Raw genomic sequence first — 15,274 nt, 5'->3', positions numbered from 1 at the left:
TAGAAGCAGCATGAGGCGTTGCTCAAGTAAGTAATGTTAAGCTCTGGCCATTTTGTGTACCCGTCTGGCTTCAGTTAGTTTGGATGTTTCACTTGCTCTGAACCAGCAGGTGGCACTGGAGTGCAAACTGTAGCACACAGGCAAAAAACACCAGGGGCCTCATGTATAACGCCGTGCATAGAACTTGCACTATAACATGGCGTAAGCACAAAAACCAAAATGTGCTTTTGCACAGAAAAATCCAGATGCAGGAATCTGTGCGCACTCCAACTTCCACGTTCTTCCGCTACATAAATCCCGATCAGCGTGAAAAATAACGCTCGTGCACGCTTTATGTAACGCCCCAACTCCTCCCAGAATTACGCCTCTTTGAATATGCAAACCAATATAAATCGCCCTTAAGCTCAGCCTTCTGTGAAAAGACAATGGGAAAAGGACGGGGGGAAATATAAGAATTTCAGCGAATACCAAGTGCAGGCAAAGGAAAAACATACTATTTGTTCAAATAAACCGTGGTATAATCAACAAAAGGAAGTTGATCGAGTGACATAGCGTGTTGGAGAAACTTGAAAGCTCACGTTCACAAAATCGCAAAGTGCCAGAAATAAAAAAGAAGTCACATATCAAAGTCGCCGTGAAAAGGCGAGTTGTAGCCCACTGTCTGAGTGTCATATGAAAGCTTATTAGGGTACAGAGAAAAAAAGGCACACAGTGGGGAAAAAGCATGAAATGTCAACTTCAATCTCAACATTTCCACTTTAATCACGTAGTTTATTTTGTCATTAAAATAGAACATCATAAACTTCATCTTAAAATCGTTTAATTAACCAGTTTCTCAAATCACATCGTAATTAAAGTAGCACGTTAAATGCTTTGTTTTAAATGTGATCTTCTATGTGCTCTGTGTGTGTGAATCACTACTTGCTTCTTAAACCGGCTCTCTTCCTCCAACTGGACACAGAATCCATTACATTCGTGATATTACAGCTCTCTGAATAACTAAAATACTGAGATGTATACGTGATAATTTTCATGATGATAGGAGTTAAAGCACGTTATTAAACATGGCTTTCACAGCGCATTGATTGTGTACGACCTTTGATGAAATAATTTATTGCAGCAGTACTCAGGGGCGGCTCTAGGCTTGTGGTGGCACTGGGCAGAGGAAGAATCGGTGGCTCCTTCGCCCGCCAATGTCAGTAAGGTAGCTTATGCACGGTGGATGGCCACGTCCGTTGCAGACACTGCATAGCCGCCTCGTGCTCATGACACAAGCATTTAACTTTTGCCGAAATTTGTCGCTGCATTTTTAGCTGTGTTGTTATTTTCTCTTTCTGTTTTATATTCAATATATATTGGCGTAGCCGCCACTGCAGTCCTTGCTTTTCTTTCCCCAAATACCCAATCAGAATTGGGGAGCGCCGATTCTTCAAAACGTTTAAGGAACATTGAAATATCTTCGTAGTACATGTTTAATTATTCTATCCTTCACGACACTCCCAGTGAAGAATATAGATTATTTAAATGAAGTTAAAGTTTTATCTGTATGATATAATAAACATATTTTGCTGCATTTCACCTTAAAAATGATATCGTCATCATATGTAAATACGTGCTTTATAAAGTGGCTCAGGTTGTGCGATATTATAACTGTAGTGCAAGTTTACAGTGGGGTAATTGTACTTATAAGTACAAACAGTTCTACAAGGAGCAATTGTTTGAGTGTGTTTATAGTTCTTGAGATGAAACCGTTTCTGAACCGCGAGGTCCGTACAAGAAAGGCTTTGAAACGTTTTGCCGTGGCTGAGACAGCGTGTACTTGAAGCTGTATACTGATAATTCTCTTTCCGATCAGCTGCTGCTGTGATTCACACTCAGATACAGTGATATAAATACTCCAAGCGGTGCAGTGAGAGTAAAATGGAAAAAGATGATACGCTGTGGCAATTCCTAACGGGAGCGGCTGAAAGAAGAAGCAGTTAGAGTAACAACGCTAAAGCAGTTATGGTATTTGGAATACTATGGCTATTCCCTGGACCATTATATTGTTACAAGTTAATTACAATCAGATGCGTTACACTAATAAACAATATGCGGTTAGTTTCAGTGTATTTATAAAGCCACGTCAGGAAAATAAGGTGTAACCACACAGGAACAGTAGCACTGCTTTGACGCTGGGTGCCATCAGTCTGCAAAACCGAGCGGAGAACTTGCGTACGACAGGGTATGAGGTACCATGGAAAAGTGTGTGGCTTTACGTCAAGTGTAGGTTTTATACATCGCGATTTGAACATGGAAAAGGCCCCAGATGCTTTGACATGTTCCTAAAGCACGATGCAAACTCCGAGGTGATCAGGCTTTTTCAGTTGCAGCCCCAAAACTCTGGAACGTTTTGCCATTGCACGTTAGGCAGGCTCCTTCACTAGCTGTCTTTAAATCTTATTTAAAAACACACTTTTACTCTCTGGCTTTTAACCCAGTATGATATGTTGGCTATCTGTATACTTTTTATTATGAATCTCTTCAGCTCTTATGTGTTTCTGTTTCATTTATCCTTGGTTATTGTGTGTCTGATATGGTGGGTTTTTATTTTATAGCACATTGGTCAGCCTTGATGTTGTTTTTAAAGTGATTTATAAAAAAAAAAAAAATAATAATTTCTACATGCAAATACCCTTAAATGAAAGTCTGCAATGTGCACTTTAACCAAACCTGAATTGTTTGATTTATAATATAAATATATTTAATATATTTTAAACTGTGGAGCAGAGGGGTAAATCATGGAAAAAATGTGTCTTTGTTCCAAGCACTATGGAGGGCACTGAAGATATTCATCCTTAAAACGTTTGATTTTTGCAAGTAATGGTTAGAGATTCATTTTATATGGGAATACTGCGCTGCAATTTTCTTTGAATGAAAAAATAACTGATAAAATAATTGAAAAAGAAATAAAAAGCAGATTTTATAGTTTGTTGTATCAGATATGAAAGATGCTAAAGGAATTGTAAAATGAAGTACTTTAATGTAAACAACATTAACGATGACACACAGATGGATTAGCTTTATGCCTAACTTTACACATTCACTGGTCCACTTTGCTACTGAGCTCCTCAAGAAGTGTTCAAAGAAGTATTTTTGCAGAAGCATTTAAGCTGCACTGAGCTTTTTTGAATCTAGGACAAGTTCTGTGCGTTATGTTTTTCATGTTCTATTGACGTTTCTCTCCCGAAACTGATTCTTCTGGTAGAAAACAGATCACTAGAACTATAAAAATATACGTGCAATAATTTCACACAGTTTGAATGTATTGGAAGGATGTTAACAAAAATTGAAATATTTATCTTTATTACCAATTTTGAAGTTTCTTTCAGGTTTTGGATGTTCCCCAAATCAAGGCACTGCAGCTTTGAGGACAGATGTTGCATTTTTCGTTTGAAAGCATTAACTGAGATAATCATATTAACCATGGTTTTCTCTTTTCCTTGCAACTGTAAATTAAGCTCATTCAACATGTTGGTCAGATCTGGAAAAAATGGCAAGTCTAGCGGCCATTGATTGTTAAGTTGCTTGTATTCTGCATGTTTAATGACAAGGAGAAAGTCCTTTTTCTCTGGCCAGGGGTCTTTAAATCTCAGCAGGAAATATCTCCCTATCCATCTACCTCAACAAAGGCATCTTTTATCATGTCTCCATCTTGGAAGGACTTCTTATGCTTAAAGATTGAGAGACTCACTCGGAATGACGCTTTGGTGTGTCTGCCTTTGCTTTTGAATTCATCCGAGTGAAAAATGATGGCTGTCCGATTAACTGCAATTTTAGTTCCCTCTCCTTTTTCCTTTCTCAGATCGCTTTTCGGAAGGAAGCCAGTTTCATAGTTTTTATGAACAGTTCGAAAGTGCCTTTCCACATTTTCCTTCTTTGGAATAGCAATGATAGATTGACAGATCAGATAAACGCATTTCGATTGTGACATTGTAAGAGAAAAAAATCCTCTTCCAATTCCACATCCAGCCTATAACCACCACATTTTTTTAAAATTCCTTCTTTAGTCGATATAAATTGGAAGGCTAACTAGATCACTTACTGTAGATAGCCGGAGTTTTGCAGTAGCTCGTGAGTTTGATCGTGTGGGTGCGGGATGACCAGTGTGTTGAAAAGAGATCTCACACTGGCCGCCCTGTATGTCAATCAAGTGGAAAATGCCATAGGGAGGGTATATGATAGACTAACATTTAAAAAAATTTTTTGAATGCAACACGATCTACCTGCACGATCGACGTATTGGGCACCCCTGTCCTGGACAGTCCTCACAGGTACTCCCCTCTCTCTCTCATGCACGTCCAGACGTACTGACGTGGTACTCTATTATAAGCCTTCTTCAAATCAACAAACACCATGCATACTCCTTCCTGGTTTCCTCAATGCTTCTTTATGAGCCATCTCAATAAAGGACTGCATCACTTGTTCATCTCCCTGGCATGAAACCAAAACTACTCCTCTCTTATGGTGGTATCTTCCCTAAGTCTTCTTTCTATATCCCTTTCCCAAATTTAGCTGTGTGTGACATCAGCTTTATACTTCTATAGTTTCCACAATCCTGAATATCGTCCTTCTCCTTATAAATGGGTACAATCACACTGTTCCTCCACTCCTCCCCTGTACACAGACCTTCGGCCTTTGATCCCACAACACACCTACTCCATCTTCTCCTAAATTCTTCCACTCCACTGCTGGTATTTCATCCAGCCTGGTTGCCTTTCTATTTTTCATTCTTTTCAGCGGGTCCTTTACTGTATCTTTATTCTGAAACCACTGAAAAATAAAAATAAAAACAGATGCACACAGTTTCCATGTTATGTCTGGCTCCTTTTCTTCTTGATAACAAACCTCTGCTTGCATTTCTTTTAACTGTCCTTGTTACTCAGCCCTCTGTTCCATTGTTTCAATCTGACCTTTTCATGACAAGCCCTTTTCCAAATGGGTCACAATCCACTCAGTCCAATACAGCACCACAGAGAACCTGAGTAGCATCTCACACAATCCAGGGACCAACTCGCATCAAATCGTGACAAGCAGGTTTTAAATATTTTGTAGTATTTTTATTTAGTCATTATATCTACTGTGTGTGAATTATGATATTACACTACAGTATGAGATGATTTTTGCACTTTGTCTAAAAAACCGTTTATATGTGGTTTTGAAAACTGCATGTATCTGTTTTTATGCTTTTATTTTTTTTCATTGGGCTCAGAATAAAGAAAATTCAAATGTGACTCTGCTGTGAGCCAGTTGCGTGCATAAACTTCACATGTTTAGTCTTTGATCTTCTATCTTAGTGGTGTGTATATATATATATATATATATATATATATATATTATTTTTAACATAACATCTAATACAACATGCACACATACATCCATCATTTCACTCTTTCACCACTTGAACCTGTTTAACTAGTTGGCTTAGGAGTCTGGAGCCGATTCAGATGGCACTGGACCCAACCTTGAGCTCCATTGCAAAGCATGCTTACTCCCAAACCCACTCTCACTCATACAGACCCACTTCAGATTTGCCAATTAAACTTACAGGCAAAAAAAATAAAATAAAAAATACAGACCCAGGTGCATCACAATTAATTGCAGAGATTGTCAGCTGCCCGTGACCTGTGTGCATTTGTAGAGCTATCACCATCTGCTACATGAAACAGGAGAGAGCTGTCTATGCGAGAATTCAGGAGATCAAGAATCTGTCCATTCGTTCACTTTTAAACCATGTAATCCAGTTCAGGACTGGGGAAAGCAAGACAAAGTTTTAACAAAATTTAAAAGGAAAGCAAGTGTACATTATTGTATCTACTGATATAGAACCAGGAAAATAAGTCCTGCAATTAATCACACAATTTCAATTACACGCATGAAAGAGGTGGTGCGGCCTTGTAGGAACTGAGCAAGCAGCAGTTTTGATTCTTGCCACATTATTTATGCAGAAGCTACTGTACACTAAAATATTGGAAGGCACAAATCATGCACTACAAACTAACACAGAGGCAAGATAAAAAGGATTTGCCATAGCAGTGCAGCTGGCACCGCAAGTGTTAGCCCCTTACATTGTCTACTGGGAACTGGCAGCACTTCTGTGCTGGATACAAATCATGCAGCTCATGCTATTGGTACAGTAGAATACGAAATTTTTTTTCCAACCTGGTAGCCATGCCTTTTTAGCACACGTTGATCAATAGCCCCGAAACTTGTACATAAAGAACCATCAGCAAAAGGCAAAATATCAACCACCCAAGCCTTTTACACACTGTTAATAGTTTGTTATACTTATGAATACTTTGAAATCATTCATTGCTTTTTGTTTCCACCCCGAGTGCCTCCTGACTCACTGGTTTGAAAAAAATCCCCACATACCATTCAACTTGTCTTGATGTCTAGGTATACAAGATGCCAGGCTTTTTAGGACTCCCCTTATTGTTGGCCACCTGGACTCAAATCTCCTCATTTTTAGGTCATTTTTGGCTAGAATTCTGAGAGTTCATATGAAATGTAATAAATTTACTTCATGAGGCAGAAGTACATAATAAACAAGAGTAGTTGGGTCTACTCAGTGGGTCAGGTCTAGATGTCTGCTGGGTCACCTGCTTTCTAGTTTCCTAAGGAACAACCTGGTGAAAGTTCTCTTTGTCTTTCTCATTGTTGTGCATGTTCAAGATCTTTGCGTGCCTCTCTCCATCTTGAATGAGACTCTTGACAGCTCAGTGCCAAACTGCCAGTGCCCCTTCCCTTGTGATATCTTAGAAGTCAGGCACACCACCCCCCCTCCCCACCCAACATTCTGCTGTGCTATACACACTGCTCAATATTAAAATGTTAATCCGATGCTAGATTACTTGACTTTTAGTCAGGGGGACATCAAACTTGACGACTACAGCTGCTGATCTCGTCACCTGAGCACGTCATATTACATCGCTGGAAATTGCAGGGTATGTCAAATTTGACAAAGTGCCTAATGACTTTCCAGCACAGTTTTACATTTTCAAAGTATTGCAAGCTCGTCCTTTTTTCTGGCAGCTATTAACGTGATGCTGCCTAACAGAGCCGGTTTCTATGTGAAGGCTTTACAAGTTTTCCATTCCATTGTGGTACATAAAACATGCAACATCAAAATTTTTAAATAACAGGATTTGGAACATGAATAATATATTATAGTAACACACTTCTCTTCACTCCATTAGGTAAACATGTCTAATGAAGAATTACTGAAGAATTACATTATAGTCCTACTGGTCACGCGACTAAGAGAATGAAATTGATGAATTAATGAAATATTGTCATATTGCCGCAATATTTTGGGATTTTGAGAATTAATAGAGGAGTATATAAATGAATAAAACTTCCAATAGTGTGCATTGGATTAAGCAGGCTCACAGAGCAAGGGAGCAACACCTTCTAGTCCTCTTGCTATCCTGTATTTGAGCAGAAAAATTCACAAAATGACTATGTGAATGAATTAAATGTTGTAGTCCCCACGCCTCCCTTCATTGGACTAAATAGACTTGAAAGACTTAATAGCAAAATTTTAAGGCCGAAGTAAGACTAAGAGGACTGGAATGAATGAATAAACCAAACCACGGTGTCGCTTTACCCTGGACTTGACTAGGGACCAATGTCGCATTAAGCGATTTCTGCAGCTGCTGATCTTGTCACCATACCATGTCAAATTACATGACTGAAATTGCTTGGAGTGTCACATTGAATGATTACCTTCCAACACAACTGTGCTCACCCTTTTTTTGTGACAACCAATAATGTGCTACATGATGGAACCAGAGCTGTACTAGAAATTAACATGCAAGACAAGTACAGCTGCAGTTTCTTTTTGCCATTCTGTTGTGGTACATAAAACACAAAGCGTCAAGCAGACTGGACTCTCTTCTGTTTGGCAAGGTCCAAAACACCTGTGCTCCTTATTCCTTGTAGCTCCATTATATGCATTGCACTTTCAGGTAAGCGCTAACGGGTCATCATCTCTCACCCGCACAAGTCTGCCTCTACAACTTAAGACAAAATCAAACCTGTCTGTTGGGGGGAGTTGCTGGGTATGTCAAAGTGTACAACTGGCGGTCATGGGAGTGTGCTGGGATTACCCCCCCGACTCCCTAAGATTCTGTAAATCAAGTCTGGGACTGAAAATCTCTGGAGCAGTCATGTAATGTGACATGGCCTTTAGTCTAAACAGGACTTCCAAAAAAGGAAAGAAATTAAATGAACAGTATAAAATCTTCCCAAAAAGAAATGTACATTTTCCTATAATCTTGTGAAGCAGTGGTTCTTTAAATTTTTTTTTCCCTTGTGACCCAATTTTATCTCTATTATGTTTTTGTTGATCCATAATCAACATGGAGTGTTGTTGCCCCTTGGAAAAGTCGCCACCAAAGGTTGCCACAACCCCTCTGGAGATCGTTGTCCTATGGGATGGTGGGGGGTGGCGAGTCCCTCGGAGAATCAGATGTGAGTGGTAGCTGAGCAGTGATGTTTGATTAAGCTGCCAGCAACTACCCATTGCAAGGCATTCTGCAAACCGTTTGCGACCTGTAATCCCATTTAGTACTATAGGGTGGTCCAGATCTAATTATGGAAATTTTCATTACACTGTAACTTAAGTTTATTACATAGAAAAATCACGCGAACCATTGAGAAGTGTGCGAACTGACAACATGAAGAATCATCCTCGCGCCGAACTGGAATCGTCCCCGCATAAATCAAACTCATCCAGACGATCTGGATCTGCATAATTAGATGTGGACCAGCCTGTATTGTGATTCATGACCCAAGTTCAGATATCACGTATAGTTTAAGTAACACTGTTGTGAAACATCAGAAAGTAATTGGCATTTTAGGCACTGTACTTTGAGATTCAGTAATAATCAGCGATACCACACACAACACATAAATAGCAAGACACTATAATAGTATTTATTAAAAGACAAAAATATGAACTAAAATCCTTTGATAATAATTATTTAAATTTTTAATACCCATTTTCATTATAATTGATTGATGTCAGTATAAGGGGACAGTTAAAAATGAATGAATGACTGCTCACACTGGTGTCAATGTGTATTGCTACACACCACTTGTAAAACTGGTCAGCAGAAGAGTAGAACTACAAAGTCGCCTGCAAGTAAAGTTAAAAGTTAAAGGGTAGGAATTCACTGTTTTGAGACAAGCCATTTATTATTAAACCCACCTTAATCTAAGCTTTGGGAAAACAGAGCCAGGTTTAGAGAAATTAGGCCTTTTTTAATTCTGATGTCAACAATAAAATGTATTTATAAATAAAGATCAGAAACCACAGAGAGACTCTTAAGAAACAAGCCAGTGACCACCAGACGGTAAGTACCACCATCCTGCTGTGCTGATGTTATCACCCAAATCCATTGCACTGACGTACAGTATACAGTAAAAATAAACAGCATCTTGTTAAAGCTCTTGCAGAGAGTAGACGCGTGTATACAGGGTGAATGGTCCAAACCACACTTCCTGTCATATTCCAGTTTAGTGGGTTGCATTCTCTTTTAAACAAATGACAAGACTGCACAAAAACGTAAATATAATAATTAATATCTTCTGCTGTCCTTGGCACCCCAAAAGATTGTTGTCAAGCAATAATCACCAAAAAAAAAAACAAACAAAAAAAAAAAAAACAGCAGTAGTGCAGTGCTAAACCTAAGGAGGAAGACTGGCATACACAACGTAAGCAGCAGCACACACCCACCTACATGCCATGCCATCAGGCGATAAAGAATGAAGTGCAGCATGGCATGCATGTTGTACAAAGAAGCAAGTACTGTAATAAACAGGTTAAACTGAGCCAAAGGTTCATCACTAACATACTGGAGTCATGGAGATGTATTATCAAAAGCCGAGCTCCAATCGCAGTGCACTATAAGGTTTTATTCACTTATTAACTCATTTTCTAAATCTGCTTAGTCCAGTACAGAATACAAGCACAGGATTTTTTTCTGTCATTTATTCACTTAGTCATTTTTAATTCCATTCTAAGTATATTTCAGGTTGGTAGGGATCTATAATATTTAATTCATTCCCTCATTAATTTCCCAAATCCTCTTAGTCCAGTGAAGGGTAGCAGGGGAAATATAACATTACATTTATCTAGTCAATCATTTTGTGAATCTGCTAAATCCACTACAAGATAGTAAGAGCCACTATAGGATTTCATCTATTTATTTGTTTTCTAAGTTGCCTCAGTCGAATACAGGATAAGAGGGATTTCTAATGTTACATTCTTTTATTTCATTTACTACTACTCTAGCCCCTTTAGCTCAATACATGGCAGTGGGTGTACAAGTACATTTCATTTATTTGTTTATTTTCTGATCTATTCAATACAACACAAGGTGGTATGAGCACTATAACTTTGCATTTCTGGATGTCGGTTCCAAGTCCCTTTAGCCCAACATTAGGTAACAAAGGACTTTAACATTTCATTAAATGTATTCATTTTCCATACTACCTTAAAGGTATGCCACGTTATGTGACTTTACCAGCGATTTTCAGTCGTGTCTTTCATTTCCATAATCTTAGCCAGTGGCATGTCAAGAGACTCACATCAACTAGTCCACAAATTGCTCCGACAAAATCAAATGGGGTTGACATTGTCTTTAGTTTCAGGTGTGTGGTTAGTATGCATGAGAGCAGACAACCAAATACATCCAGAAATAGGATGCACAGAAGGCAACAACAAGGAATATGGAAATGGGTTGTTTGGGCCTCAAAAAGAGAAGAGAAATTCGTCTGCCTGATGTCTCATGTTTTATGTACCAGAACAGAATGACAAAAAAGAAAAAAAAAGGCTGAGATTGTGCCTGTAGTTGCCGTTCCAGTTAAGCCATTGAACAGCACTGGCTCTGTCAGGCAGCACATTATTGGCCATCACCAAAAGGGACGGGAAATCGGTCGCTAAATGTGACATGCCCAGTGAATGCAATCCAGAGTGGTCAAGCGAGGAGATCAGCAATGGCAGTCGACAAGTCTGACACACCCAGTGATGTAGTTAGAGTTTGATGTAACTATATAGTTTGATTCACTCATTTCATTCCATTTAGTCTTAATATGGCCTTAATGTTTTGTTCATTATTATTTTCAAGCCTTTTTAATCCAATGAAGAACAGTGCGAGGACTATTCACATAGTTATTTTCTAAACTTGTGAATTCAGATACAAGACAGCAAGAGGGTTATAAGGTATCACTCATATTCATTCACTCACTCTCTGAGACTGCTTAGTCCAATACACACTATTGGAAGGAGTATAAAATTTAAGTCATTTATACACTCATATTGTTGTGATGTTTCATGAATTTCATTCATTTTCTTAGTCCTCTGAACAGTGGGACCATAATGTTTCAGTATTTGATACATTACCCATGTCTCCCTGATGGAGTGCAGAGAACTGTACTACTACACAAAATATTATTAATTGCCCCAACTGGGCCAGAAAAATATTCTGAAGATACAGGCCATTAGGCAAGAATTAATGCGGTACAAGATGCCAACAAATTCATACCTGGGTAACTGAAAGTTGACAATCAACCAAATCTACATGTCTTTAGGATGTGGGAGGTAATCCACATGGAAGGAGTTAACATCATTTTAAAGCTACTCTTCAAAAATGACCCAGCCAGTTTCCAAATTCAGGATTCGGGAGACAACAGGTAGAAGCACTAACTGCTGCATCACAAAGCTGCCTTTGACGAGAAAGAGTTAATACAATTTAACTGTGTTCAAGACTACTACAATAATGACAATAAATGCAAATGAATAGATTACAGAGAATTGCCACTGGTGGAAGGAGTGTAATTCATAAAGAACACAAGTTACCAAGTGCAACTTCATCAACACACCTTTTCTGCTGTGATGCCTCTGCCAATGAATTCCTTACATTTTAAGATATTAGCAACTTCTCAATTTCAACTTCACTCAGCCACATAAAAATGACACAACGAGCTAAATAGCCACTTGCCGCACTGCATGCCCGGCTCTCCTCCCAACTCACATGGTGCTACTTGGCAGTTCCGAGTTCACTTGCGCTGTGCCGGTGTCTTGTAATCCAGCAGGATACGCGCGGTGCACATTCCAGCAGGGGTGCTTGACGAGGCACAGAGAAGGCCTCCTGTCTGCGCAGCACAGGATCTCGTCTTTCACAGAGTCATGAGTCAGGTCTGTGGTATGCAAATGTCCTGCCCTCTTCCTTCTCCTCCAAGTCCACGCCCTTCACGGTAGGCTCGCTTATCTGTGGCTCTCACACTAAAGGAGGCGTGGCTTACTTGCTTGCTTATTACTTCTGCATTGCTGGCCTGCTCAAATGTGCTCAACTTAAAACTTTTTATAGAAGGACAATCCTTACACGAATGCCAAGTACCTGACAGCCGATTAAAGACAACAAAAACACAAACCCACATACACATACAAAGGAAGATTTGCTCCTTTACTTGTGGCTTCAGCTGGGATTTTCTGAACACGCTTCTGCTCAGTTCAAAGTCAAGCACATCATTTTGATGTCTTTTATTTTGTGGTTCTGCTAAATAAATCAGACACTGCAGGTTAAATATCAAACCACAGGCGCAAACCTGAAATATAAAGATAAATGTGTTGGCTTAAGCTAAAGAAAAAAAATCAATTAAAAGGGTGAAATTAAAATGCAGTTTGGTAGGAGAAACAACTGGCACAGGGTCCAAAAACATCCCACTCTCTCTTCTAAAAAAACAAGGAATTTAAAACATGCAAAGTAGGGAAAATGCTGTAAATTAAGTACGAATATTATCAAAAAAATCAGGAGAAGTAAACATGTGTGGAGAATGCCTGAAATAAATGAGAACTGCGTGGGAAAACAGATTCTTCATGCCAAGGACATGCATGGCTCCCTTTACTCCCTGCCACAGTTTATGATCTCCACTATAATTAGATTTCTTACAATGGCTCAAGGCAGTCAAGAGGTGGTTCTGGAAGAGGATAAAGTAAAAATAATGAGCAATTACAAATAAATGGGGGCCACAGTGGCAGCACAACCAATTCCTAGGCCCAACCCAAATGTACCTAACTAAACCTGCCCACTAAGACACCAGTACATACATGGAGTAATTGGAAAATGTATACATAACATACTGAACTGCATATTTATTAGACTAGAAGTTATTTAAAAATGAAAAACATGGTTCTAGCTTACAACTTAAATCATCACACTTTTAAGAAAACCCTGTTTCCATTCCAAATAACTAAATAATGAAATAATAATAATAAATTAAATAACTAAATAAATAATAAAAAGCAAAAAAAAAAAAAAAAATCTGCAATGGACTGACCAATAATAAGCTACCAAGAGACAACGTCCATTGATTTTCATGAAGGTAAAATCTTTGAATTGCAAGGGTTTGGCTTTACAGTATATCTCTTCTGATGACGCTGGTTATTAAGTCTGGCCAAACTGCAGGATCAAAAAATCATTATCTCCTCCAGAGTGCCAGACGGGTTGTAGCAGCGCCTCAGATTCCCACAGGACAGCATGGGACATATAGATCTTCGACTCAGCCCTGTTGAGTTCTGGGCGCGCCGCCAGGGGGTGCTGAAGGGACTGGGAAGTCCAACTTCATGGCATAGGGTTTTCTTCTCACCCGGAAGGGATTTCATACCATGACTATGGAGCACCGGAAGTACTCCCAGGTGGTAGATAAAAGGACCTGCCCCCCTCACACTGATGAACCAGAGTTGGAAGGAAGGTGGACAGCGCTTGTGAGGAGGAGGCAGTGATAGAGAGAAGAAAGAAAAGAGAGTTGTGCTGTATTGTGCTGTGGTGGGAAATGCTTGGGGAAAAGTCTCCCACAATAAAACACTATTTGCCTTTTAAACGTGTGTGTTTGGGGAGTTGAAGCGCCCCCTGGTGTCCACAATGGATACCCTTGAGCCAGGAATCCTTAACTCTTTTGTGCATTTAATAATTGTCTTTCAGTTCTTTGTGTTGCTCACTACTGGACTTGCACTTTTGCATTGACTTTACTCTTTTTGCATGGTATTCTTTTACTGAAAAAGAAAAAAAAAAAAACAAAACACACTACTAAGTTTTAATTTCTGTACTGGAAGTAAATGGCAGTTTTCAAGCACCTCACTCTAATTTGTTTATAAACATGATCAGAACTTCAAGGACTGTTAAACTGAAAATACATTATTATATTGTGCTCAGATCACCAAGGGGGACAGCTCTCACTGCTCTGCAAATATATATATTAATATACTATTGTATACTATTAATATAATATCCTGTTACAACTAGAAGGGTCCTACTCTGTTAGGACCGTAAGCAAGGCCCTTAACCTGAAAATTGATCCAGGGGCACTGTACAATGGCTGACTGTGCGAAAACACAAATTTCCCATTAATAACGCATACCAAATCAAATGTAAGTCAAAATAAACACAGTGGACACTCAAAAGAAAGGAGTCACCCCAGACCCCCCACAGCCCCTGTCAATCATTTGCAGAGCGAGGCAGAGCAGGGAGGTGTGCATGTTTGCAGGTTAGGGGAATAGAAGCAGCTGTGAGATAGGGATTTGGAGGGAGTTATCCGTTATTTGCTTCAGTATAGTTCTGGTACTGAGGTCCGAAAGCTAGTATCTATACCAACGTTTCAGTACCAATCCAAAACTAATCTCCAGCAACGGCTGTAGACTAACCAGAATACAGTAACGACAAAGTAAAGTTGTATGTTATTTGGTCTTACAAGGGCACAGGTCACACAATGATATATTCACCGAGAGTACAGTGGATTGAGGGTTAGGGTTCACTTTTTGGACACTTTTCTGTGTTGTAGATTGAACTTTAAATTGATACATTTGTCATTTTTGACTCTCAATCTACAGTACACTCAGTAACCTTACTATTAAGGTGAAAACATGCTTTCAGAAAGGTCTGAAAATTTATTAAAAACCAAAACTGAAATCTCTAATTCACAGAAGTATTCAGACCCTTAATGCAGTACTTTATAGAAGCTCCTTTGGAAACAATTACAGCTTTGAGTATTCTTGTGTAAATCTCTGCACATTTGGATTAGGGCAATTTATCAGATTCTCTCAAGCTCTGTTAGACCGGCTGGAAAGCGTCTATAAAATGACATCTTCAGATTTCCGCAAAGATGTTCTTTAGGGTTTAATTCTGGGCTTGAGCCGAGCCTTTCGAGTACCATCAGAGGCCTGTCCCAA

General features: G+C 39.1%; 1 protein-coding gene across 8 annotated transcripts in view; it reads right to left on the bottom strand.

The window, feature by feature from the left end:
* The window catches only part of rab27b (RAB27B, member RAS oncogene family), a 376,281-nt gene that overhangs the window by 108,382 nt on the left and 252,625 nt on the right, over positions 1-15,274 (bottom strand). The window contains exon 1 of one of the 8 annotated variants that reach the window (XM_039750426.1): positions 12,081-12,237. The exons of 6 other annotated variants lie outside the window; for them this stretch is intronic. In XM_039750426.1, the coding sequence (XP_039606360.1) occupies positions 12,081-12,082 (2 nt within the window). In that variant the 5' untranslated portion in view covers positions 12,083-12,237. Of the gene's footprint in view, positions 1-11,928; positions 12,051-12,080; positions 12,238-15,274 lie in introns of those variants that run through there. One more of the 8 variants, XM_039750431.1, reaches the window with a different exon arrangement.

This window comes from Polypterus senegalus, chromosome 4 (genome assembly GCF_016835505.1).
Source record: "Polypterus senegalus isolate Bchr_013 chromosome 4, ASM1683550v1, whole genome shotgun sequence".
Taxonomy (NCBI): Eukaryota; Metazoa; Chordata; class Cladistia; order Polypteriformes; family Polypteridae; genus Polypterus; species Polypterus senegalus.
Note: the sequence above shows the minus strand (reverse complement) of the source record. Positions and strands in the feature narration are given on the sequence as shown.